We start from the raw sequence: 25,906 nt of genomic DNA, 5'->3' as shown, positions 1-25,906 counted from the left end.
CAGGGTGTGCGGAAAGCTTTGCTTCCCCTGTTGCCGGCGGCCACCCTGGCCTGCTCTCTCAAGCTCCATTCTTCTGCCATTTGTTTGAATTTGTTTGCCTTCTATAATTGAAACTTTGTAGCTTGAATGGAGGCTTAGGCCTGCAACGGCTGGCAGAAAGCTTGGCTTCCTCTGTTACCTAGGAAACCTTGCTCTCTGTGGCTGTAGCCATCTTGGTTTGGGTTAATTTGCATACTCGCTCTGATTGGATGGTGGGCGTGGCCTGTGGGTGTGTCGGAGGTGTGGTCAATTTGCGTATTTGTCTATTATTAGATAGGATACTGAGTGGCCAGATTATTATAACCACCCCATCAGTACTTCGTTGGGCCACCATTTGCCTTCAATACTGCGGCGATTCTTCTTGGCATTGTACTCCACGAGATGTTGAAAGGTGTTGTGAGGAATCTGACACCATACCTGATGAATAGCACTGTCCAGTTCTGTGAGATTTGATGGTTGTGGAACCAGCTGCCTGATGGCTCTTTTAACTTCGTCCCACAAATGCTCAATTGGATTGAGATCTGGTGATTTTGGGGGCCACCTAAGCAAGGTAAAGTCTCCCTCATGTTCTTGAAACCACTCCTTCAGGATACGAGCACCGTGGCATGGCACATTGTCTTGTTGGAAGAAGCCATCTCCATTGGGATACGCCATCAATATGATAGGATGAACTTGATCAGCAATGATTCTTAGGTATGTTGTGCTATTCAGACGTTGTTCCACACGAATTAAAGGGCCCAAATCATGCTAGGAAAACATGCCCCAAACCATAACACTGCCCCCACCAGCTTGAAGGGTTGTACTCATGCATGTGGGGTGCATGCTTTCATGCTGTTTCCACGAAATTCTCACTCTGCCATCTGCATGATGCAACTGGAAACGTGTTTCATCGGACCACATGACTTTTTTCCAATGCTTGACTGTCCAATCCTTGTGTTCCTGTGCGAAATGGAGACGTTTTATCTTGGTAACTGCAGACAGCAAAGGTATTTGAACAGGCCTTCGGCTTCCATATCCCATACCAAGTATACGTATGTCTAGCAGATCAAGTACATGATGGTTTTGTGATGTTCAAATCTTGCATGTCTTTCCTGAAACGTTTGTTAACTTGATCTTTCTTAGGGGGAAAAGAAAATGTTAGTACTCCTACTCCATTCTTAATTTTTTTTGTCAAATACATTGAGATGCTTCAGAATTTTTAAAAACACAAAGTCATGAACATGATAATTGAGAAACAATTTTTAAAAAGAAATAATTTAATTGCAGGGTTTGGAAACACCTAATTTTCCAGTATGTAGTAAAGGATTTGAGCTTGCCCAAAGAGAAGGCCTGGTCCTTGCCCTCACCCATATAGGATCTGCTGTTTGTCTGAGGGCCTTGAATCATACTGGATAATCTAACAACATGATTTACCATGGGGGCTGACTTACCCATATACTGTTAGGTTTGGGGCTATCCAGCCCCAAAGACCAACAATGTGATTTTGGGCTTTTAGTCACACAGTATCAGTGGACCTGGAAACTGAGATGAATCAAGTGGGTAATCAATTATGTCTACATGACGAAGTCCCCCCAAACTGGTCACCAAGCTTCCTTGAGCCTCCATCAGAGGCAGTATTCCATGCATAGTGTCTCACTTCAATGATGGAATATAATATAACTAGAGGCCTATTGCACGAAGATTCATGCAATAGGCCTTCCTTCCCCTGGCTGCCAGCACTGGTTTTCCTCCTGCACCTGGGACCCAGGCCTTCGCTCCAAGCACAGCGGAGAAGCCAAGCCTCTTCAGTCTTCAGTCGTCTTCAGTCTTCGCTCTGTGCCTGCATATGCAAATTAACCCAACATCTTTGTTGGGTTAATTTGCATATTCACTCCCGATTGGCTGGTGGGCGTTGCGGAGGTATGGTCAATTTGCATATTTCTCTTTTATTAGTGTAGATTAATATAATATAATATAATATAATATAATATAATATAATCTATAATAATAAAAGCCTAAGCAAACATCGCAACCGAACGGATGACTGAATAGGCTGTGTGGGGCAACCAGGCCGGCAGGGGGGTTAGTGAGGGGCGACCAAATGAACGAGCATCAGGCTGCGTGGGGCGACCAGGCCCACAGGGGGAGCAGTTGGGGGTGACCAGGCCAGCAGGGGGGGCAGTAAGGGGCGACCAGGCCGGCAGGGGGGCAGTTAGGGGTGACCAGGCCAGCGGGGTGGGGGACAGTTGGGGGCGACCAGGCCAGCATGGGGGGCAGGAAGGGGTGACCAGGCTGGCAGGGGTGACAGTTAGGGGTGACCAAGCCGGTGGGGGGAGGGCAGTTGAGGGTGACCAGGCCAGCAGGGGAGGCATTTAGGGGCGATCAGGCAGGCAGGCAGGTGAATAGTTAGGAGCCAGGGGTCCCGGATTGTGAGACGGATGTCCGACTGCCGGTTTACGCCCGAACCTCAGGACATCCCCCGAGGGGTCCTGGATTGGAGAGGGTGCAGACTGGGCTAAGGGGACTCCCCTGTGCATGAATTTCGGGCCTCTAGTAAATATAATATTATTATGATTCCATGGCTAGAAGACAAATGAAGGTCTGCATTTAAAGCCCTCCTAGACTCTGCCCTAGGTGTGCCTTCTTTTGGCTGACCTTAATCTGAATCCTTTCCCTTTAATAAGCCATAACCATGAGTATAATAACTTTCAGTGAGTTCCATGAGTCTTTATAGCAAATTACTGGGGTACTCTAGGAAATCCCTCCACAAACTTGCAGTTAGTGTCAGAAGTGAGGGTAGGGATTGTGCCTCTCATTTTGCAGTTGATCTAAACTTCTCATAGGGAAATTTCAGGTTTGTTTGAACAAGAGTCACAGCAAGTTAACCTGATTGTCACTTTTGAAGTACCAAGTTGTCCTATAAAGGCATAGGATGGAGTTTATGCTGACCTTGCCTACCCTCAAAGAAAGCACAACCTGTCTTTAAAGTTTAAAGATCAATGACACCATGAATGTGTATTACTCTACAATAAACACCTTTATGGGGTTTTCCCACAAGAAAGTATTTTTAAAATAGAGGGTGGAAAAATATCTTTTTCAAGTATCAACAAGTGTTGCAAAGTAAGGCCAGGTGTCAACAACATGAAAATATGTTGAGTAACATACTATATGATTTCATTTATGTGAAAACCAGGAATAGTCATCACTGTTGACAGAAGTCAGAATAGTGGCTATCTTGGGATGTTCTGGGGTGGGGTGGGGAGATTTGAGTTCTCATTGGGGTGGGGTGGGGAGATTTGAGTGCTCATTGGGAAGGTCATAAGGGAGTATTATGGAGTGTTGGAAATGGTCTATATCTTAATTTGGGTAGTAGTCTCATTTTAGTATACCTCAATTTTTGTAAAGCTATACCTAATAAAAAATGAAAGTTGTTAGTCACATAATAAAGGAAACATTGAGAGCAAAAATTTGTATTGCTTTAACAAATATTTGCTATCTACTATGTGTCAGGCATTCTGCTGCTACGTGTGGTTACAACACAGAGCAAGAACTAGAAATGAAACCTGTTTATAAACTACCTAGTCAGCCATTTTTAGCCTTTAGGCTACGACCAGCAACAACTCAGACTTTAAACTCAGCATGTCTTATTCTCTAGAATCAATCCTACAAATAACCCTTCATAATTTTGCATATAAATTCTACCTCTTCTTTATGCCCAATTCAGCGTTCACTTTTTGCACAAAAGTTTTTAAGCTCCCAAAGGCAGCAGTGGCCTCTCTTTACTTTGGACAACTTTTGGGACTCATAACATACCTCACAACTCAGCACTTAATTGTTCTCAAATAGTTTTGTGTTAAATTTGTCACCCACCCAAACTGTAAGTTCCTCTAAGTTCCTTGAGACTAGAGATCATATTTTTTTTTTTTTGAAAAGTTCCACAATGCATAGCAAAGTGTGGGTTATGTGATATATGCTTAATTATTGTGGGAAGAGTGAATGAAGTCTTCAATTTGACCGTATTAAACACGCTTAAAACAGTTTAAACTTCAGGAAAAATTAATCCTTAAGGTAATTAATATCCAAGATTTTATGTTGCCATTTTTTTACTAGCTCACTTATGTGCTTGAAAGACAGAAAATTATTCTTGATAGTCAACACATTCTGATAAGAAATGAAGAGAGGCTCTCCTTAGGTTTTTAATACTAGTAAATTTGCTTTGAGAAAAAAAAAAGCATCCTGGGTAAAAAATTTGTCTCCAAATATCTCTTCATCCCCCATGGTAATAGAACTCCTGACCAAACCAAACCCCCCGACAGCTGCCAACCTATCTGGATTTTGCTTATTAGTTCATTTTGTCCATTAGATTCCACATATGAGTGAAATCACTCAGCATAATGAGTATGAGTCTTTTAACATCGATTTTCTGGCACCCTATAGTCTACTCAACTTGAAAACTTTTCTTCTATATCCTAAAAAAGGCCTCCTATAATTAAACATGTCATTAAAACTATTTTTCTCCATTTTATTTTTTAAAAACTCTTCCACTAGTTGAATGTTAAGTCTGCTGAAGTGGCTCTCCATGAATCTTTTTTCATATTTTCTTTTATGTTTATGTATGCTATGTTCTAGATTTTCTTTGGTTTTACTTAAGTAATGATGTTTTATAAGTGTTTCAGAGCTCTATTTCATTCTATGGCTATCCTTTTTTCAAAGTACCCTGAGGTAATATATTTTGAATACTGGAGGATTATAAATTGGAGTGCTTTTTACAAATGTTCTTTTATCTCAGGAATTATACTTGATTCCTTTAGAGTTAGTTTTTCTACCTGCTTTTTCTTTGTCTTTTTCATAGTGGTGATTACCTTGATTTTCCTGTTGATTCTTCTTTTTATGTTCATATATGCATAAAAAGAATTGGTCATTGATGTGGTTTTCCTTTGTTTTTAGTAGATAGAATGTCTTCCAGTTCACTCTCCTTTATAGACAGTTTTGATAAATTCAATGAAGTATATTCTTTCGCCAGAACTATCTAATAGAAATAAGATTCAAGCCATATATTAAAATTTTCTAGTAAGCACATTAAAAAAACAGGTGAAATTAATTTTAATATATTGACCCAATATATGCCATTATTTTTACATATAGTCAGCATAAGTATTAAGATATTTTCCATTTTTTTATACTAAGTCTTCAAAATCTGGTATTTCAGATTTACTGCATGTCTCAATTCAGATTAGCCATATTTCAAGTGTAAATAGCCATATTTGGCTAGTGGCTACCCTACTGGACATGGCAGTTCTAGACACAGTCTATTTTCATTTCCTCCTTCTCCCTTAAGCCTCTGGAATTGTAATGAGAACAATAAATGTACTAACATTTATTGTTAGTACTGCTCATTATCATATGGCCTCCTTTCATTATTTACCTTTTGATGCATTTGTCTTGTCTCATAGCTAACCTGTAAATTCTTTTTAAAGGCTGAAACTATAGACTAATTGAATCTCAAGGTTGGAAATAGCTTTAAAAAAAAACCATCAACCAATTCTTCTCTTGATGCATGGCTTCTCTGCACTTATTCCCCTTTAAAAACCATAGGAATCTACTTAAAGTAAAATCCAATGGTCAGGGCTTCCATCCACCCTAAGCCACAACTTTTCTGGCTAATGCTAGAAGGGAATCTTCTTTTCAGGATCTGAAATCTGTTTATCTTAAGTGTGCACTTCTTAAGACCACATGAAACAAATCTTTACTTATTTGGAGGTAGTCCCAGTAGCTTTTTCCTTTCTATAAAAATCCTTCCAAGTTCAATCAGTACTTCTTCATTGGTTGTGCTTTTGAGTTCTCTCCATCATTATGCTCTCTTCTGAAATAATTCCAACTTCTCTGAGGTATTCTTAAAGTGCTCAATCTAGAACTGAACAAAGAACTCCAGATGTGGTTTGGCCAGTGAAGAGTATCACCGGGTCACTATTGGCTGCTTCTCTATAAACAACAGTTCAACCAGGTCACAAGACACATTCCTATGAGAAGGGGGATGGAAAGAGCAAAAGGGCACCACAACACATTATTAACTCATACTGTAACAGGGTACAGGGTATAGACTAACAAAACTTACAGTCTAAAATATTAGTTTCATATTTAAGCATGTTACAGGTAGCAGCAGTTCCAGTTCTCCTTTTCACCTGTCTTGATCACAGTAGTCCAGCAGATGTTGATGGCTAGCCAGGCCTGAAACACTCTGTCCCCAGATATCAGCAATAAAACCTGCAGAGAGGAAAAACAACAGAAGCTGACACACACCAAAGAGAACATCAAAACCACCTGAGAGTGGGAATGTGAAACTGCAGGTCACCAGAATTCCTTAGTTCCCCTCTTTCAACAACCCACCTATAAAAACCCCTGTCTGCACGGAGATGCTAAGATGGGCTTTGAGATGTGAGTCCCCCCTTTTCTCCAGTGATGGGCACTTGAATAAACCTCTTTCCTTCCATCAGCACCTGTGTCTTGTGTTTGGCTTCAGGGTGGCAGGCAAAAGACCTGGAGGTCCTTCGGGCCGGTTTCAATACCATCTTTACATGCCCAACTTTTAGTCCAGGACTATCCATGCATACACGGCACAGTTCTTGAGGTTAGTCAATATTTTCTATATGTTGCCTTCCTGTTTTTTTTTTTTTTTTTTCAATTGAGCCAGAGAATCATCATCAGGCAGTTTGTTTTTGGTGGTGGGTGGTCCAACCAAAGCGGCAACTAGCCGAGATAACTTGAAGAGAAGGACACTGAGAATCCAGAAAGCTTAAGGAAAGCGGGACTTGAAACCAGGGAACCCTGTACAAAGTATGCAGCAGCCGGGAGCTCTGGCTGGTGATGACATTTGGTGATGGCATTCACCTGGTTCTCCACAGATAGTCACTGCTCTTCTCTCCTTTACCTTTCAGAGGAATGATTTTCTCCGTGTCTTCCCTTTACAGATTAGGGCGGGAGGGAGATTCGGCCGACTCAAAGGATTGCAGGGTTAGACGCTCAGACTCCGGCGGCCCCAGGCCAGGTCCTGCTCGGAGCTCGGAGCTCGGCGGGCCGGAGGCGGGGCGGCGGCGCGCGCACGCGGGAGGGGCGGGGCCGGCGGGAGCGACGTGCCTACGTTGGCGCCGCCGCGGGCGGGTGACGTGTGGGCCCGCGCCTGCTCCCGCCCCTTCCCTACTTGCCGGGTCTGTCAGTCCGTCTGGCTGTGGCGGTCTGGCCGTCCGCGCGTGTGCTGAGTCCTGGAACCCGGAGCGGACGAGGGCGCGGCGGGGCGGCGGCCGCCTGGCATCCTCAGCTCTGCCCCACGCGCCCCACCTGGCGTGGGGAGGAAAAGTAAAACCGAAAGGGAGGCAGGCGCGGACGGAGGGACGGGGGAGCGCGTGAGCCTGAGTCCGGAGGTGAGGAGGGGCAGGGGAGGGGGAGGAGGGCGGGGGAGAGGGGGCGCCGCGGCCCCGTGCGGCCGGCGGGAGGTGGGGACTGCGGGGGGCGGGGCGCGGCCGTCGGGCTGGCCCCTCCGGTGAGGTTCGTTCCGCCTGGGAGGCCGGCCCCGAGCTGTCACCCCTCTGCCGGGGCCGGTCCCAGACCTCCGGTAGTTTCCGCCCGTTCTTGGAACTTGGACGTGGGGGCTGGGGATCCCAAAGAGGAACCGAGCCACCCAGTTCCCAGGTGTCCGGCCACAGAGGGACGACCACGTGTGCTGATCTTTCTTTCCTGTGTGTGTGTGGGGGGTGATTAGTTTTCATTAGTGGGGGTGTGTGTTTTTTTCGTTCCCAAGTCGTGGTAACTTTTCCGTTTTCTTCACGTAGATTCTGGGAGGGAATGCTGCTGCTTCCTTGTGTTTTTCCCCCCTACACTGGAAAGTAAACAGACTGGGCAGGGAGTTGACCATAGTGCATTGTGAGTGAATTTAGCTATCGGGTGAGTCTAGAATGTCGTTTTCAAATAAGTGAGTGTGTGTGTGTGTGTGTGTGTGTGTGTGTGCGCGCGCGCTAAATAGGTTTCTTATCACAAATTGGCTTATTCTTTGAATGCAGGGTGTTCTTGTGTCTTCTTGCTATTCTTTGGTTTAAAAGAAGCATAGTTGTAGTGGTAGCTAAAAATTTGATATGAATGAAATCACATGTGCAGTTCTAAATAGTAGTCATCATGTTTTCTGTTTTTCCCCCAGGTAAGGTTAGATTGAATAGCTGATATTTCCATCACCAGATTTCATGTTTCATAGATTGAAATTATTTCTCTGATTTTCAAAGTGTTGTCAAAAGTAAAGAGTTCAACTTTTGCTTCTACTCTGCATTTGTGCTCCTGTTCATCTTCCATTTGTAACGATAGTTATCATGATAGTTGTAATGAGAGTCTTGCATTAGAACAAGTTTCCCCAGAGATGCCAATTAAATGTAGGCTAAATAATTTTATTTGGTTGAATTTTATTTTTCATGATTTAGCTTGCTTGATCCCTGCTGAACAGTTTTCTTTTGTCACTAATGTTTTCTAGCATTTTCACATACTTGCTAGGTCATTTTGAAATTGTCAGTGAATTTTCAAATCAAGTTACTCGGTTTGTATAGCTAAGAAACATGGCATGCAAATATGATAAAGGAAAACTTACATTCCATTCCAAGAGAGGAATGCTTACTGATAGGACAAGTTGTCTTTTTAGAAAAATGTCTTTACTTTTTAAAAAATGAGTAAAATGCTTAACAGACTAAATCAGATGGAACAATATAAAAATGTTAAATTCTGGTCTTATTTACAATAGAAATAAATATCCTTCCATCTTGATTTAAGAAACTTAGTTATAAAATTCTACATGAATGATTTATAAGAAGAAATTAATATGAAGGTGATACTCCGTTTGCAAAAATAAGTTTAGTACATTTTTTCCCCAGAGTTGCATGCATTTTCTCAAATGAGGCCTGCTTAGGTAGTACCTTGGAGACTCACTAAATAGTTTTTTCTTAGCATTCTCTAAGAAGTGAAGGAAGCTTTGCAAAAATATTAGTACTGTCTCTACTCCAGGGTTTGAAATGGTAAGGAATAACTTAAAAATAATTTCTGGAAAGCTTCACAGATTAATGCTCTGAGGACACATCATTGAACAAATATTTATTGAATTCTTGGCACAGGCCAAGAACCATGCAAGATACCAGGAAAAAGCAAGACATACACTACTTCCTCACTGTTGGAGATTATAATCAAGATGCTGGCTTTGTGAGACTATTCAGTGAATTCATTTCTGGCAAGGAAAAATACTCACGTATGGCCAGTGAATGCTCCCTTGATCAACCCGAAGTTTGCAAAATGAAGGCTTTGTCACTGATTTAAAAAGTTAAAAAGTCACTGATTTTGGCCATCAACTTGGAAAAAAATGAGGGAGTTTGAAGAGTAACTGATTTTACTTCAATTTTTTGGAGCTCTTCTGTTTGTATTTATTAGAAACAGAACACTGGAAGAACATTGCTGAAATTCTGAATCCAATGGGCATTTGGCCACATTTCTTGACATCATTTGACATGGTTGACTATACTCGTTTCTTAAAACCCCTTCTTCCCTGGGTTTTTGAGATACCACACTTTTTTTTTTTTAACCAGCTTTTTTTGGTCTTCTACTGTAGAAACTCCCTTTTATAGGGAGTTTCCACCTATTTATTCCTTAAAGACTCATGTGCTGCCACCTCTTGCTGCCTTTTCTTCTCAGTCTACACAAAAATCCTTGGGTGATTTTTTTTCTCTCTTGTGGTATTCCTCATGATTCTGATATTTAGATCCTAAACCAATCTTCTCTCTTCCACACCTGAATATTCAATCTTTTTTAAAAAAATCTAATAAATCTTTATTGTTCAGATTATTACAATTGTTCTTTTTTCCCCCCATAGCTCCCCTCCACCAGGTTCCTACCCCACCCTCTGCCCTTACCTCCCCGCCCCCCACTGTCCTCATCCATAGGTGTACGCTTTTTGTTCAGTCTCTTCCGCACCCCCCCACTCCCCTTTCCCCCCAAGAATTGTCAGTCCATTCCCTTTCTATGCCCCTGATTCTGTTATATTCACCAGTTAATACTGTTCATCAAATTTTTTATTCCCTTGGTTTTTAGATTCACTTGATGGATACGTATTTGTTGTTCTTAATTTTTATCTTTATCTTTTTCTTCTTCTTCCTCTTCTTAAAGAATACCTTTCAGCATTTCATATAATTCTGGTTTGGTGGTGATGAACTCCTTTAGCTTTTTCTTGTCTGTGAAGCTCTTTATCTGCCCTTCAATTCTGAATGATAGCTTTGCTGGGTAGAGTAATCTTGGTTGTAGGTTCTTGCTATTCATCACTTTGAATATTTCTTGCCATTCCCATCTGGCCTGAATAGTTTCTGTTGAGAAATCAGCTGACAATCGTACGGGTGCTCCCTTGTAGGTAACTAACTGTTTTTCTCTTGCTGCTTTTAATATTCTCTCTTTGTCTTTTGCTCTTGGCATTTTAATTATGATGTGTCTTGGTGTGGTCCTCTTTGGATTCCTTTTGTTTGGGGTTCTGTGCGCTTCCTGGACTTGTAAGTCTATTTCTTTCACCAGGTAGGGGAAGTTTTCTGTCACTGTTTCTTCAAATAGGTTTTCAGTATCTTGCTCTCTCTCTTTTTCTGGGACCCCCACAATTCTGATGTTGGTATGCTTGAAGTTGTCCCAGAGGCCTCTTACACTATCTTCAACTTTCTGGATTCTCTTCTTGCTTCTCCGGAGGAGTGTCCTTTGCCTCTTTGTATTCAAATCTTTGACTTGATTCTTGCGATCCTCTAGTCTGCTTTTAGGTCTCTGTATAATATTTTTTATTTCAGTCAGTGTATGCTTAATTTCTATTTGATCCTTTTTCATATCCTCGAGGGTCTCGTTAAATTTATCGGCCTTTTCTATGAAATTCTTGAAAAACCTTATAACCGTGGTTTTGAACTCTATATCCAGTCTTTTGCTTTCCTCCATTTCCTTCATTTGTGGCCTGCCTCTTTGTCTCCGCATTTTAGCTGCTTCCCTGAGTTGATGGAGTGGCTTTGTGTGCTAGGTGTCCTAGCAGGGCCCAGTAGCTCAGCCTCCCCAGTTACCTGAGGTGGACACTCTTGGTGCACCCCTTTGTGGGCTGTGTGTGCAGTCTTGTTGTAGTTAAGCCTTGATTGTTGTTGGTATCACTGAGGGGAGTTGACCTCCAGGCCAATTGGCTGTGAGGATCAGTAGTGTCTCCGCTGGGAGAACTTCTGTGCTCAGCTTGGATGGGGCAGAGTCTCAGGGTGAAGCAGACAACCTTGGTTTCCCATCAGCCCTGCCCTAAGAGGCCCCTGTGTCTCAGTGTCCCGCGGCAATGGCTGCACGCACCTCTGAGAGAAGGTTGCTCTCGAGTTTTGCCTGCTGCCAGACAGTCCAGTTTCTCCCCGAATGAGTCTGGTACCCAAAGTCTCACCCGGAGCTGGATTTCAGTGCAGTTGGGAGGTTTTGTTTCCCTCCTGAACGAAAAAGCCAGCCGCGCGCTTGCTGCCCGCCCTCTCCGCATGTCTCGAGCAAGCCAGCCGCGTATTCAGCCGCCCACCCTTTCTGCGCGCATGCGTCTCCGCACCTCCACAGCTCCTCTGAGTCTCGGTGTCCTTTTCTCTCTCCTTCTAGTTGTAGAATTTCTACTCAGCCAGCTTTCCGGTGGTTCTGGATGATGTCCGCTCTGTCTTCCAGTTGCAGTTTTAAAATTGTTGTGCAAGGCAGCAGTATAGGTGTTTACCTATGCCGCCATCTTGGTTTCTCCTGAATATTCAATCTTTACTGTACATTTCATACAGACAATGTCATATAGACATCTCAAATTCAACTTGTTTGTGATTGAATTCATGATATTCCTGCCATTCCCCTCCCCATAAAGGAAAAAAAAAAAATCCCTGTAGTTCAGTGAATTGTACCATCATTCTGATCTATAAAAGTGGAAGTCGGCCTTGATTTTTGCCCTGTACCCCACCACAAATACAGATAATCAGAGCAAGCCAAATAGATTTGATTTGACCACTTGATTCATCCACTCTCTTCTGAATCAGTGTCATTACTTCAGTTCAGGAACCCATTCCCTTTGTTTTTCATCTGGATTACTGCAATAATTTCTAGTACCTTTCTGCTTCTCCATCTTGCCTTCCTGTGGTCCGTGCCCTTTACTGCATTCATGGTAATCCTTATTAAACACAGCTCAGGTCAAAAACACTTTTGGGAAATTTTTTTACTATCAAAATAATTTCTATACAACATAACTTAGGAGGTTCTTCATGACCTGGTTCTTACCTCTCTCTCCAGCTCCATCTCTTATCTCATTACTCATTGACCACTACACTCCATTCATCTTTTCAGTTCCTTGAATGTGAAATGTTCCCACCCCTGAGCTGGAATATGTTGCCCTCTTGACCTAGCCAACTCTTCATTCTTGACGTCTCAATATAGAAAGCGGTTTCCCCTTCCCAACTCTCTTTTTGTTCTGATCATACTCTTCACTGACTGCTTTTAGAGCGGTTTCCTTTTGTATTGACTTAGCTTGTGTAATTGGTTTGTCTTCCCCACCAGACTATAAATGTCACAAGGGCAGGTACCACATTGATTTTGCTCACCATGGCCACCTGCCTAGCATGTAGTAGAAATACTAGTCAAGAAATTTCAGTTAAATGAGTGAAAGCTGTTTTTACATTCTACCATGATTTTCCTTCTGAGCCCACTCCCACCCTAAAGTTTCTAACAAATACCAACTTTTACCCTTGCTTTTGCTTTTCTGCTCTATTAGCTTGAGATTTCAAAAATGTTTACCTGAACACTAATTTAAGAATTAAATTTGTGTGTGTGGGAGTTTTTGAGTTCTTTGAGAAAAATGGCATAGTGAGTTGAATAAATCACATTAGATTTTTATTTATTTTATTAAATTTGGAGTAAACTTATTAGTTTGTAGAACATCTTATCTCTTCTTAAGAACTGAAATACATTAATCAAATAATTAAACTAATTTCTGTGAAAATATATTTTGAAGTATTGAAATAAAGATGATATAAACATTAAAAAAATAAATATATGGAAATCCAGACCTGTAAATATGGTCCTTTTTTTGTGGCAGCTTTGGCCTCCCTTTCTCCTTTTTGTCAATCCATCCAGCCAGCCATTATACAAATATTTATTGAGAACCTACTATGCACCTATATTAGGTGGCTGTGGATACTGAAGTGAACAAAGCAAAGTTCCCACCCTCGTGGGACTCATTCTCGTGGATGAAGCTGACAGACTGAATATATGTGTATATGTGCATATGTACACATGTATTCTCTGTTGTGGCTGGTGTGGCTCAGTTGGTTGGGCATTATCCCGTGCACTGAGGGGTTGCCAGTTTGATTCCTGGTCAGGGCACATGCCTGAGTTTCAGGCTGGATCCCAGGTAGGGAGTATGCGGGAGGCAGCTGATAGATATATCTTCAACTTTCACGTGGATGTTTCTCTCCTTCTCCTTTCCTCTCTTTTTAAAAATGAAAAAAAAAATCTTAACGCATATATGTAATTTTTTAATACAAAAATAAACATCTTTTTTAGTATAAGTGTGTCCCATGCAATTATGTCCCAAATGTTCATGGGACATATTATACTGAATTATTTGTTGTTTACCTGAAATTCAAATTTAACTTTATAGCCTATATTTTTATTTTATGGAATATTTCAAGAATGTGGAAAATTTCAGAAAATAATGTAACAAACACTGTTGTACTTGGCATATAGATATAATAAGTATTAATATTTGCTTTGTTTCAGATCTTTTAAAAACTATTGCTAATATTTTTTCTTTTGCCGCTTCTCTCTCAATCCATAGAGAAATGATTATATTACTATTGAAGGAATACACTACCTTGGAACTGGTGTATATAGTTCTGATACACGTTTCTATACACATATTTCTGTGTAATGGTATATAAACCAAGGCATAATGAGAGGGATTGAAGGAATGAAATAGCACTTAATTAGCTTGGTAAAGAGAAGGCTTAAAGTAGAGTGCCAGGTATCTTCAACTATTTAGAAGTCACTCATTGAAAGAGAGTGCTTAAATTTTACAATGTACTGACATTAGGCAGTACAGATAATTTTTTAAAAGTTTTTTTAAGGTCAGAAAGCAGCATCCAGTATTTAGTGACCTAGTTATTTTATGATCTATACTTACATGGAAAATTTTATAAAACATTGAAAAACATCACTGTTCAACCTATACAGATGTCATTTTTATTAAAAAAGTCAACAAATATGATTTTTCTAATATCTTCACTGTAAAAATTGTGAACTAGCAATCCTTAGAGAAATTATTACTTTAGTATTACACAATTTAAGGTAACCTGCTGTAATTTTTAAAACATCAGAGAAAATGAATTTCAAAAATATGTTCCTAATGTTTGATGCTTCATGAGGTATGGTGCTTCTTTTAGTATTAAATTTTAAAAGTTGGAGGTGTCATTGGCAAAACCTGTTTTTCCTCTGACTTTTGGCGTATATAATTTATGCTAAGAAAAATGACTTAGAAATTAGGATATGAGAAAGAATGAGAAATATCAGCCTGACCCTTTCAAACATCTTTCACTTTAGGAAGCTGTAACAGTGGATGGAATCTGGTAGGGAAATGATGGTTCAGGGCACATTTCTGACTGACATAACATAAGGGAGGAGAGTACCCTGTTTTTATAAGAAAACAACTTTTATTCATAAATATTGAACTAAATAATTCAAATCAGAATGTTAAATAATGGTCACAATACATGCTTTCAGAAAGTTCAAGTAAAGCATATATTAAATGCAATATTGTAGCACAATAGAATTCTTACTATCTATATGTTTGTTCTGGTTCATAATACCTAATGAGTAGGTAATTTCCTTATCTGTTTTTATATTTCATGATTACCACATTAATTCATTTGAGTCCTGATTATAGTGTCTGCTTTTTCTCTCCTGAGAGAAAGGTGGAGAGATTTCATCTGCTGCTATTACCAAATGTATGCCAATTTTTTATATATACTGTTAGTGTTAAGGCTTTTTATGAATTTCCTCTACTGTGCACAAAACAGTAAGTGAAGATTAAGGCCATGAAACTCTTTGATAAATATTTTTTGGATTTACGGTGTATAATTCTAATTCTTTGGGTGTGAAACTTGAATCACATTTCTAAAGGGTCACCAGTTGCAGAGCTCACACTGAGGAATGTAATGGTGCTCCATGTAATTATGGTACAGAGAAACAAGTACACAGTCAGGAAAACCCTTTCTTTGTAAACAGCTAAGGCTTGTTCCAGGGCATCTCTAGAGTTTTGGTTTGGTGTTTGAGGGTACTTCTTGAGAGGAGGACACCTCTCAAAAGTAGGTTTACACTTGTGAGTATGCACAGCAGAGAGGTTTCAGTTCAGATTAATCTTTTAAGGGCTTATTAAGGGACAGGCATCAATTCCTTGGGTCTGTCTTTCAGAGCCCCATAGATTGGGGTAGAATGAGCATTTTGCCTTGCTCAGATCATCTGGGCCAGGATCTTTTCCACTGGACCCGTGTGGGGAAAATAAAATACACACTGCCTAGCATGTAGTAGGTCGGCTCCAGGTGTCCTGTAGAGTAATAGTGTGCTTGTTTGACCCCTGTGGGAATTTCTAATAGTTCTTGTTCTCATATGGTACTGATATGTTATTCTAGCCACTTGTTTCCCAGGGCATTTAGAAGAAAAGCTTTCCTGCCTTGGCAGATGTGTCCCAGTTGGTTGAGCAACAACATCTGTGCACCGAAAGGTTGCTGGTTCCATTCCTGGTCAGGGCACAGGCCTGGGTTGCGGGCTCCATTCCCAATAGGGTAGGGGGCCTGCAGGTAGCCAATCCATGTTTCTCTCTCTCTCCCTCTCTCTTCCTCTCTCTCTAAATATTAAAAAGAAAAGCTTTCCTTATCCTTTGTTAAGAGTAAAATGAATATAACTATAGGTGTCTCCTGTAATACAAAGGCAATTTGGTTTATGGTTATGAGCCTGTCTAGGTTTAACCCCTAGGGGTACCTTTAAATAGGAAAAATGGAGTTATTATTAAGTAAGTAGTTGGGGTATAAGAACCTCACACAAATTTTATTTTTAATGAACCATTGTATATTTTGATTTATATAAAAATATATACAGGGTGGAGCAAAAGTAGGTTTACAATTATGAGTATGCAAAACAGTTTATTCTTGTTTTATGATATACTAATTGTTGCATTATTTTCCAGATGGATAACTGTAAACCTACTTTTGCCATACCTTGTATGTATGTGTTTATCTTTCTTTCCCTTGCTTTTTCTGTTGTACATGCTCCCAAGTCTGTTTCCTAATTTTATTGGACACTATTCAAGAGCAGTTGCTTCTTGCTTAGGAATGAATTAGGATCTAAAGTGAACTTTTTGGGTGGAAATAGAGAATAATTAAAATTTCCCTTGAAAATTTCTTAGTACGCCAGGTTGTCACAACATACTGTCTCTCAATATGTCCGGTATAGTATGCTTTCCTCCAGACTTGGAACATATCACAATTTCTTCAGATGATCCAGGTGAACAAATTGGCTTATGTTTAATGGCCATGTTGTATGTTCTTTTTTAGAAAGGGAACAGTGTTTTAAACATTGGAGTCATGCAATGCTGCAAGATGTTCACGGTTTGAGATGCATATGGTGATTGAAACAGTGAAAGGGAGCACTGTGTCTTATTGCTTATTCTCCATTCATCTAGAACATGTATTCAGTATGTGAAATAGTGGGCATAGTCTCCAGAATTATTATTTTTGTCTGTTTATACCTTTTATTTGCCATATTGTGTTTGACTTATTCAAATAATTACATGTGACTCCACTACTACATTAACCAATAAGGTATAATACAAGTAAGGAATAGAAAGTAAAAATTCTAGGATTTACTATGAAATATGACCTCTTTTTGAAGTTGCATAATAGAGGGTTTTATATATATAAGGCTGATGTTTTTTGAATTCTGATCTTGATAGTGCCCCATCTCAGTGCCTGATCTGCTGATTCAGAAAGTTGGTGGTGATTCAGAAAACTTCATGGTGGGCTTCCCAATTTGAGAAGCCCTCCAGCTGACTTTGATGGACACTAAAGTTTGAGAATGTCTTTTCTGTCTGCTTTGATTTCTTCTTTCAAATATTCCAGAAAGTGTTATTTAGAAAAACACAAATGTGATTCCCTGAATTATCTTGTTTCCAGAAATGCTTTCCAAAATTCATTCCCAATGGGTAGTTAAAATTCAAAATGGATCATTTTGCTTTCCTGATTAATTTTTTTTAGTATGATATAGAGAATCCAACTGTTCTTTTTCCCAGCTGTTGTGATACCATTTCCTTACTTATTTGCAGTGCAGTAATTTGTTTCTGATTTTGAATCTTATTTTATTTTGCTCAGTAAATGTGACCTATATCGGGGGTCAGCAAGCTAATTTGAGCCCAGGAATGAGTTTTACACTTTTTAAGTGTTTTAGAAAAAAAAGAATAAAACTAAGACTATGCAGAGGGCAGAGAGACTGCATGGTGGCCTGTCAGACCTAAAATACTTACTCTCTCTTTAGACGGGAAAAGTTTGCTGATCCCCTGATCTAAATGATGCTTAATGTTGAAATTTATTAGATTTGCTTTATGGCTTAGTAGACATAGACCATTTTAAACTGTTACTGATGTATTTGAAAAGAATATGTATTTTTCTAATCACTAGATACAGGTTTCTGTATATGCTCATTAAATTAAACTTACTCATTTCACTGTTCAAGTCTTTTATGTCTTTACTGAAAATTTGTTGCTGATTTATTTGACTGAGCAATAATTGATCAATTATTGAACTTTCACTTTGATGTTGGACTTGTCACTTTCTTTTAAGATCTACTTATTTTAATGCAATTTCAACTTTTTTCATCTCTGGTACACATAAACTAATTGCTAAAATTTGTGGCACACCAAAAAATACATTATATTTTTTGCTGATCTAACCCAAACGAAAAAGGTATAATTTTGATTCGTTCACACTGGACAGCTATTGTTTCCTTGACTATTGTCATTGTTTATTTAGCAATCTAAGGGACAGAGGTCAGTGCCCTTGACCAAATAGTCAGGTATTGCATGTTTTAAAAATTCTTGTGGCACACCAGTTGAAAATCCCAGGGCTGGACAGTTCTTTGTTGTTAGAAAGCTGTTTTGTGTATTAGAGGATGTTTAGCAGAACCACTGGCATCTGTCCCATCAGAAGCTAATAGTATTCCTCCCTCACCCCCCAGTTATGACAACTTAAAATGTCACCAGATATTGCCAAATGACCTACAAGGGGCAAAATATCCCTATTTGAGAACTGTTTTAAGGGCTTGTATAGTGTATGTGACATTCTCCAGGGAGCTATGCCAAATTTTGTTATAATAAGCAATCTTTAACCAGGATGAGCTCTGAGAGTGTCCCATAGATAAGGACTCCCCTCAGTAAATATTATTAGTCTTTTGCTAGGAGGTTAGTTGTTTAGTTGTCAGTGCCTAAACAAGGAGATTAGATCAGGTCATCTGACTTGTTTCCTTCTCTGGGAGTTCTTCCCTTCCTTCCCCAGCTTCTTTAATTCTTTCCTCTCCTGTTCTTTAGCTTCTCTGTTACCTTTATCTCCTTTTCTCCCCTTTTCTTCCTTTTACTGTATACCAAATCATTATTGAGTGACAAAAACATGAACCTTCCTCTTTGTGGGGTGACACACCACATAAATAAGTAAATAAACAAGGAAATGTCAAATATTAGTTAGTGCTATAAAAGAGAATGAAAGTTTTGTGCTTTGATAGAGAGTAACTGAGTAGTTGCCCTTTCTTAGATTGAGAAATCAAGAAAGGCCCCTCTCGGGAAGAATCTTTTAAGCCAAGAACTATGTGTCAAGGAGTCAGCTATATGAACATTGGAAGAGCATTCTGAGCAGGGAACCACTAATGCAAATGCATTTAGGTGGAAACATGCTTTAAAAAACAAAAGCAGTGAAACTGAAAGCAAGGGATAATGTGAGATGAAATCAGTGAGCATAAAACAGTATTGGAGAAAATGCTTTCTTTCCTCTCAGTAGTAATGCAGTATGTGAGACCTGTACTTGGGAATCTGTAGAACTTATTTTTAAGTAATGCTAAAGTAGTACCCACCACACGTGTTTTGTTTGTTTCTTTTTCCTTTTTCCCAACATAGCCAGTATGTTATAAAAAAATAAGTTCATGGGTACAAAATGTGTTGAATTTTATTCAACATTGGTAGCAATTGCTTTTTTTAACTAATTGTGTTTATTTTTCTCTCTTGGACAGGTCACTTTGTTGAGTGTGATTACCTCTCCCAACCTCCTCCCAACAGATAAATATCATATTGTTTTGTTTCAGTTTCGGGTTCCTCATTGTATGGATCACTGATTGAATTATAGATGGCTTTACCTCGACTCACAGGAGCCTTGCGCTCCTTTTCAAATGTCACCAAGCAAGATAATTATAATGAAGAAGTGGCTGACTTAAAGGTAAATTTTTTAAAGATGAAAACCATTATAAACGTAGAACATGGGCAAATATTTGACATTTTTTTCCTTAGTTCTATGTGATTAAAATGGTATGTTTTAGCTACTAAGAAGGGGAATGTATACCAGTGTTTACTAATGGGAATATATATCTTAAGCACTTATGACTATATTGTCAAAGAGAATAATCAGAACTATGGTATAGAATCCTTTGTTAATTTTTCTGTTGCTAAGGTTCCTGCCATTAATTTTGTAATTTAATCCAGCAATTTACCCCTGCATTATCTTAAGTTTTTGGGTCTATAGTAAGATTCTTATTTGATGGAGAGAAACAATGGTCTATACCCGTGGTCGGCTAACTGCGGCTGCGAGCCACATGTGGCTCTTTGGCCCCTTGAGTGTGGCTCTTCCACAAAATACCACGGCCTGGGCGAGTCTATTTTGAAGAAGTGGTGTTAGAAGAAGTTTAAGTTTAAAAAATTTGTCTCTCAAAAGAAATTTCAATCGTTGTACTGTTGATATTTGGCTCTGTTGACTAATGAGTTTGCTGACCACTGGTCTATACCATAACATGGGAAAAATGAATTTTATTCTTTTAAACTCAGTATCTGGTCTCATAATTGACTTCTGTCTGGTCATTATAATTGGTTGTGGAATTTATAGTCCTAAAGGTATATGAACTTATGAAGGAATGAGCCATATAATATAGTATATGAAGGAACTTGCTTTGGTCTATGCTTTGTTAAAAAAAAAAAACAGAAAAATTGAGAAGAGGTACACATGGGATATTACTTATTGTCATCTTAATGTAGGACTTTTTGCTTTTTACTTCGCTGTATGAAAATAATTTCATGATTATTCATTGTGATTGAACCTATAAAAAGCTTTTATTAAATATATCTTAACAAATGAGATTCTTTTTAAACTTACTCAGGTAAGGTTCCTTCTCGGAGCTGTAAATTTGGATGTGAATAGATACAGTTTTGAATTTTTGTGTTGTATAATGTAATGCAAAATACATACTATAAGTGATGGATTTGAGAAAACCTTTAACCAACATGTCACTGTATTTTGCTATGTGTTTCAGCTGAAGCGATCTAAACTTCATGAACAAATTGTAGGGTTGGACCTGACGTGGAAGAAGATAGTAAATTTTTTGAATGAAAAACTGGAGAAGAGTGAAATGCAAAGTATAAATGAAGACTTAAAAGATATATTGCAGGCTGCAAAACAAATAGGTATAGTTTTGTTTTCTTTTTCTTTTTTTTAATAGGACCACTAAGGTGCAAAAATATATTTCTTTTAAATTAGAGTGCAAGGCTAAAATTTCCAAGCAAGTATTCATAATTATGAAAGACCATCTTATCTATTAAGGAGCTTAGTATACAGTCGGAGGCAGAAGTAAACAATTATAATACAATCAAACATGAGGAGTTTATAGGAATTTAGAGTTTGAAAACCACTGTCTTGAAGTAAGGATAGGGTGAGCTACATTTTAATGTAGCTTGAGGGACCCTTAAAAGCCATGTAGCTCGGTCTAGCTGAACTTCGCTTTAATTTCGGTCATACACTAACAGTTTCATCAATTGATTATACTTAGAGGAAATTATAATTTGAGATTGTAATTACTTACGCTTAACATGCTACTATTCCCAAGGTTGAAAACAAAACAAAACAATGACTGGTAAAAATCTGAGTTTGTTCATTGACATTCATAATTTCAGAATCTGATAACTAAAAAGCATAATTAAACTACTGTAGTTCTAAATTTTTCAAATGCAGGTTTGTTACTTATAAAAGGTTCAGACCGATACTCTTGACCCTGTGTAACTGGCCTCCACCTTTCTCTCTAACTTCAACTCATCCGTGCCTTCACTCACGGTGCTTCAGACACATGGTCTTTTCTCATTTCCTCAGACCCACTAAGTTGGTGCCTATTTTGGGGTCTTTGCACTGCTGTTTCCCTTGTTGAGAATGTTCTTCTGCCCTCATTTTAGAGTGGGTAGATCCTTTCTTGTTAGTCTGAATTCCCCTAAAAAATTATTTTCTTAATAAGGTCCTCACTAACCATCCAATCTTATGTTGTTACCTGATCATTCTTTTTTTTTTTAAATTACTTTATTGATTAAGGTATCACATATTTGTCATCAACCCCCTCCCCCCGTTCCCTTCCCAATCCCCCCCACATGCAAGCCCCCCTCCCCCTATTGTCCGTGATCATTGGTTAGGCTCATATGCAAGCATACAAGCCCTTTGGTTGATCTATCTCCCTTGTCCCCACCCTCCCCTACTTTCCCTCTGAGGTCTGACAGTCTGATCATTGCTGTTCTTGTTCTTCAGTCTATGTTGTTCATCATTTCCCCTAGATGAGTGAGCTCATGTGATACTAGGAATACACTTATAGGGACTGAAAATGAGACAAGCAATAATGGTTATGCTGAGAGGCAAATGAATCAGTCTGTAGTGAGTTTCCTTCTGGGCCAACAGTTCTTTTGAGTCCCGGTTTCTATGTCCAGCAGTTGTTAATGTGTTCATAAGCAATGATATTTCAGTTCTGGATGGTGGACAAATGGTGGTATTGCTGGTCCGATCCTCTCTGGTTTGGTCCTGGGCAATCTGCAGTGACGCATATCTGCTGACTGCTAGTATGGCAAGGCATCGTCAGCGTCTTCCATCTCTGGACTGTTTCTCTTCTGACTTCATGGCTGGAGCACTCCTGTCAATTCCTCTCTGTTGCAGGAATCCACATGTCTCGGAGTTGTTTTCTGAAAATATACAAACATATTCTCGACCAAAAGTTAATAAAGGAATATTTTCTATAAATTTGACTTGCGATCCTTTTTCATTTTTTTGCCCAAATGATTTTCCTTTGGCTTGTTTTTACACCATGTATGTTTTACCTGGGTGACTTGCTATTAGCATTGCAAATGAAAGTTAATTTTCTAAAGTAAAAATTTTCTAGATGTAATTTATTTGCAGGATATTTTTCCTTACATGATATTCTTCTACTATCCCCCCTTTTTTGGTTTAAATATTGGGAGGCTTTTGGAAATTTTATGCTGTAATCTTGATAGCTTTTAAATTTTAATTTTTTGCACTAAAATGTGACTGCTTTAGGTTCATTATATGTTATGCAATTTTACCATGAGATGAACTACCAATAAAAATTTTAGTTAACACTTTAGTAACAGCTTTTTTGTTCAGTACAATTGATTTTTCTAGAGTATTTGCTTATTTTGATTGGCCAATTTAAATTAGTCTGAAAACTTGACTACTATTTTACTGTCAAATTTAATACTCTAACAACCATCTTGTTTTACCCTGTAATTATTAGTGGAGAGGATTATTTGCCTTCTTGAGTAGGCCCTGAGCATTCCTGGTGCTAGGCTGGATTTAGATATCATAGACCCCAGTTCCCTGGATCATGGGTGCAAGACATCTCCATCAAGTCTTGTTGCGGTGAGAGGGCATCTGCTGTCGGCCAAGTCTCTGTTACCTGGGTCCCGATTTGAGCTGGGCATGTGAAGCTGAGCAGCCATGGGGGCAGGAGATCTCCTTCAGCAGGGGTGAGGGTTCAGGCCCCTGCAAACTTGGGGGGGTGAGGGTCTGTGCCCCACCTCTGTTGACCCCCAAGTTCTCTCCTGATGGCCCCTGTGCAACTGTGCCTGTCTTAGGTTGTTCCTTCCCTGAGGAATCTTACCCGTCTCTGGCTAACCAGCCATCCTCCGGGGCCAAGCAGGGTGATGTGAGGTTTAGTTCTGTCTCCTTGGTCGCCTATGCCCCCATGGCCTCCGCGCCCAGCACCTGTCTTGGGATCCCCTCGCCTGCTGGCAGGGTCCCAGCACTGATCACATATCTTGTGGAACCCAGGTTTCTTCTCCAAGGAGGCCCAGTTCACCCCACTGGGCGAGAGACACATCCATGGTACCAGCCATCATGAGGTTTCACCCTTGGCATGAACAGAAGCTCAGGCAACAGCTGTGGACAATTGGATTGTGAGAAGCAGGTCCCTCTTGGCTAAAAGGGCAAGAGGGGCCAATTTAGAATGCTCAGGTGCCTTCCCAGGGGGCCCTCTACATAGTGGAAGGGATTAAACCCTTTCATGTCCTTTTTAAATTGCTGCCAGACATTCAAAGAATTAGTTTGTAAGTTTGTTTGGGGTAATTATATAATATGCTATTGTAATTCTAAAATGTTACCTGATCATTCTTTATCTTTTAACCCTTGGTAACATTTTCTCCCTAACATTTATCATTATTTTATTTTTGCTTGTTTGTTTATTACCCGTGTTTTGGGAATAGGATATAAGTTTCATGAGAATAGGACCTTATTTTTCTTGTTAAACACTCCATCCTCAGTGCTTAGAGTAGTGTTTGCATATTTTAGGATCGTCGTGAAGTTTCACTTGACAAATAAAAAAAGTTTTCTCAGGTGATTTCTTAGTTGAGGGGAAAATTAAATCATTACTTTACCATATGCTAGGTTGGCAGGTTTCTTTCCTACACTGGCTTTGGATGGTATTTGTGGTATATTTTATACACATGATGAAGGCTTCTTATTTTTGCTCATCAGATCTTTAAATTTATTCAAATATTTTGACTTTGATATGTCATTTAATTACCATTGGTTTGTGATATAGTATATTATTGAATTTAATACCCTCATTGTTTTAAGTTGTGAAAGTACAAATGAATGTCATGTATGTTTTTGCATTTAGTTGATTTTCTGAAGTTCAAGGGCTTTAGTAAAAATTGAGTTTGCTGAAGCCTTAGGTGAAATAGAGCACATTTTGAAGAAATTTGTGATAGAATTTAGCATGGAATTACACTTTATATTTTAAGGATATAGAGGCAATTGGGTTAATTGGAAAATAGTAGGGAAAAGCAGTCTCCAGTCTACGTGGATCACCTTGACTGGGATCTAACCCTCTGGGCTTCACTGTAAGATGTTAGGGCCACTGGGGGGTGGCCTGATAAAATACTTTTCAAAAACTGTAGAGTGTTTTTTCTCTTCAGGAGTTCCATTATAAAAATGCCTCAGAATACTTAGCAAAAACAGTACTAAAATATTGAGCTTTTTTAGTTCCGTGACTAAATTATTTCTTTATGTAAATGATGTAGAAATTAGGATTTAGAAAAATTATCTTTTAGATTCTTCCCAAATGTCTCCGACAAGTCAGAAATCATTGTTTTAAATACCAATCATTAAATGTAATCCTAGGAGTTTTGTCTTTTGGTGAAACATCTGATTCATACTCAGGGACTAATCTATTGACTGATATGTTTTAGAAATTGATTATTTTGAAATGTAATGTTTCAGAAGAATATTTTCATGACAGATGAAATCTTAGGGTTGGACTTAGGTAAATGCTCTGTTATATATACTTTTTAATGCTATGTTTAAGTTGAGTAACTTAGCTTTAGTGAAACTAATAGTTGACTAGTAGGCAACTACTCTTTCGGAAATCCTAGATTCTTTACGTTCCTTGTAGTCCAAGGCCAGGATATGAAAATACTGCTGATACTGGAAATGTAATTAAAACTGGCAGCTTTGAAAAGATTAGTCTCATGGTAAATATATCTTCGTGATTTCTCTTATATCACTCTTTCAGCACATGTATTTTTGGTGTGATTGCATTAAAAAGAGAGCAAGAGAATAAAGAACAATCATTTATATTTCAATTGAGTGTGATATAATAATCTGAGGTACTTGTTTAAGAACATGTACATCTACTAGTTAGAGTAATAGGTATTTAAGCTGGTGGGGATATCAGGGAACATGTTGTCCAATCCCTTCATTTTGTATGTGAAGAAACAGGGCTCATAAAGGTTAAGTGAATCCCATAGTTGATTTGTGGTGAATTTAGGCCTGGGCCCAAATTTTAACATAGAAACATGATGGAAATCCTAGATTCTTTACTTTGCTTATAGTCAGAGGTCAAGTCCTATCAAGTCTACTTTTCAGCTAATCTTTTTTTTTTTTAAATATATTTTATTGATTTTCCACAGAGAGGAAGGGAGAGGGATAGAGAGCTAGAAACATCGATGAGAGAGAAACATCGACCAGCTGCCTCCTGCACACCCCCTACCGGGGATGTGCCCGCAACCAATGTACATGCCCTTGACCGGAATTGAACCTGGGACCCTTCAGTCCGCAGACCGATGCTCTATCCACTGAGCCAAACTGGCTTCGGCTACTTTTCAGCTACTCTTAAATTCACTTTCTCTACATATTTACCATTGCCCTGGTTTAAGCTTTTACCATCTGATGTTTGAACTACTTTATTAGCCTATTTCCTCAGCCTTATTTCCTTATTCTCCTACTGCAATGTGACTAGA

At 39.2% G+C, this 25,906-nt stretch overlaps 1 protein-coding gene across 1 annotated transcript in view; it reads left to right on the top strand.

Annotated features, from left to right (window-relative positions):
* The first annotated feature begins 7,177 nt into the window (after window positions 1–7,177).
* ASCC3 (activating signal cointegrator 1 complex subunit 3) overlaps window positions 7,178–25,906 on the top strand; it is a 262,237-nt gene continuing 243,508 nt past the window's right edge. The window contains exons 1-3 of the mRNA XM_008153441.3: window positions 7,178–7,436; window positions 19,441–19,571; window positions 20,656–20,806. Of these exons, the coding sequence (XP_008151663.2) occupies window positions 19,482–19,571; window positions 20,656–20,806 (241 nt within the window). The 5' untranslated portion in view covers window positions 7,178–7,436; window positions 19,441–19,481. The remainder of the gene's footprint in view (window positions 7,437–19,440; window positions 19,572–20,655; window positions 20,807–25,906) is intronic.

The sequence above is a fragment of the Eptesicus fuscus genome, chromosome 10 (assembly GCF_027574615.1).
Source record: "Eptesicus fuscus isolate TK198812 chromosome 10, DD_ASM_mEF_20220401, whole genome shotgun sequence".
NCBI lineage: Eukaryota > Metazoa > Chordata > Mammalia > Chiroptera > Vespertilionidae > Eptesicus > Eptesicus fuscus.
This window is presented reverse-complemented; position numbering and strand designations above follow the sequence as displayed.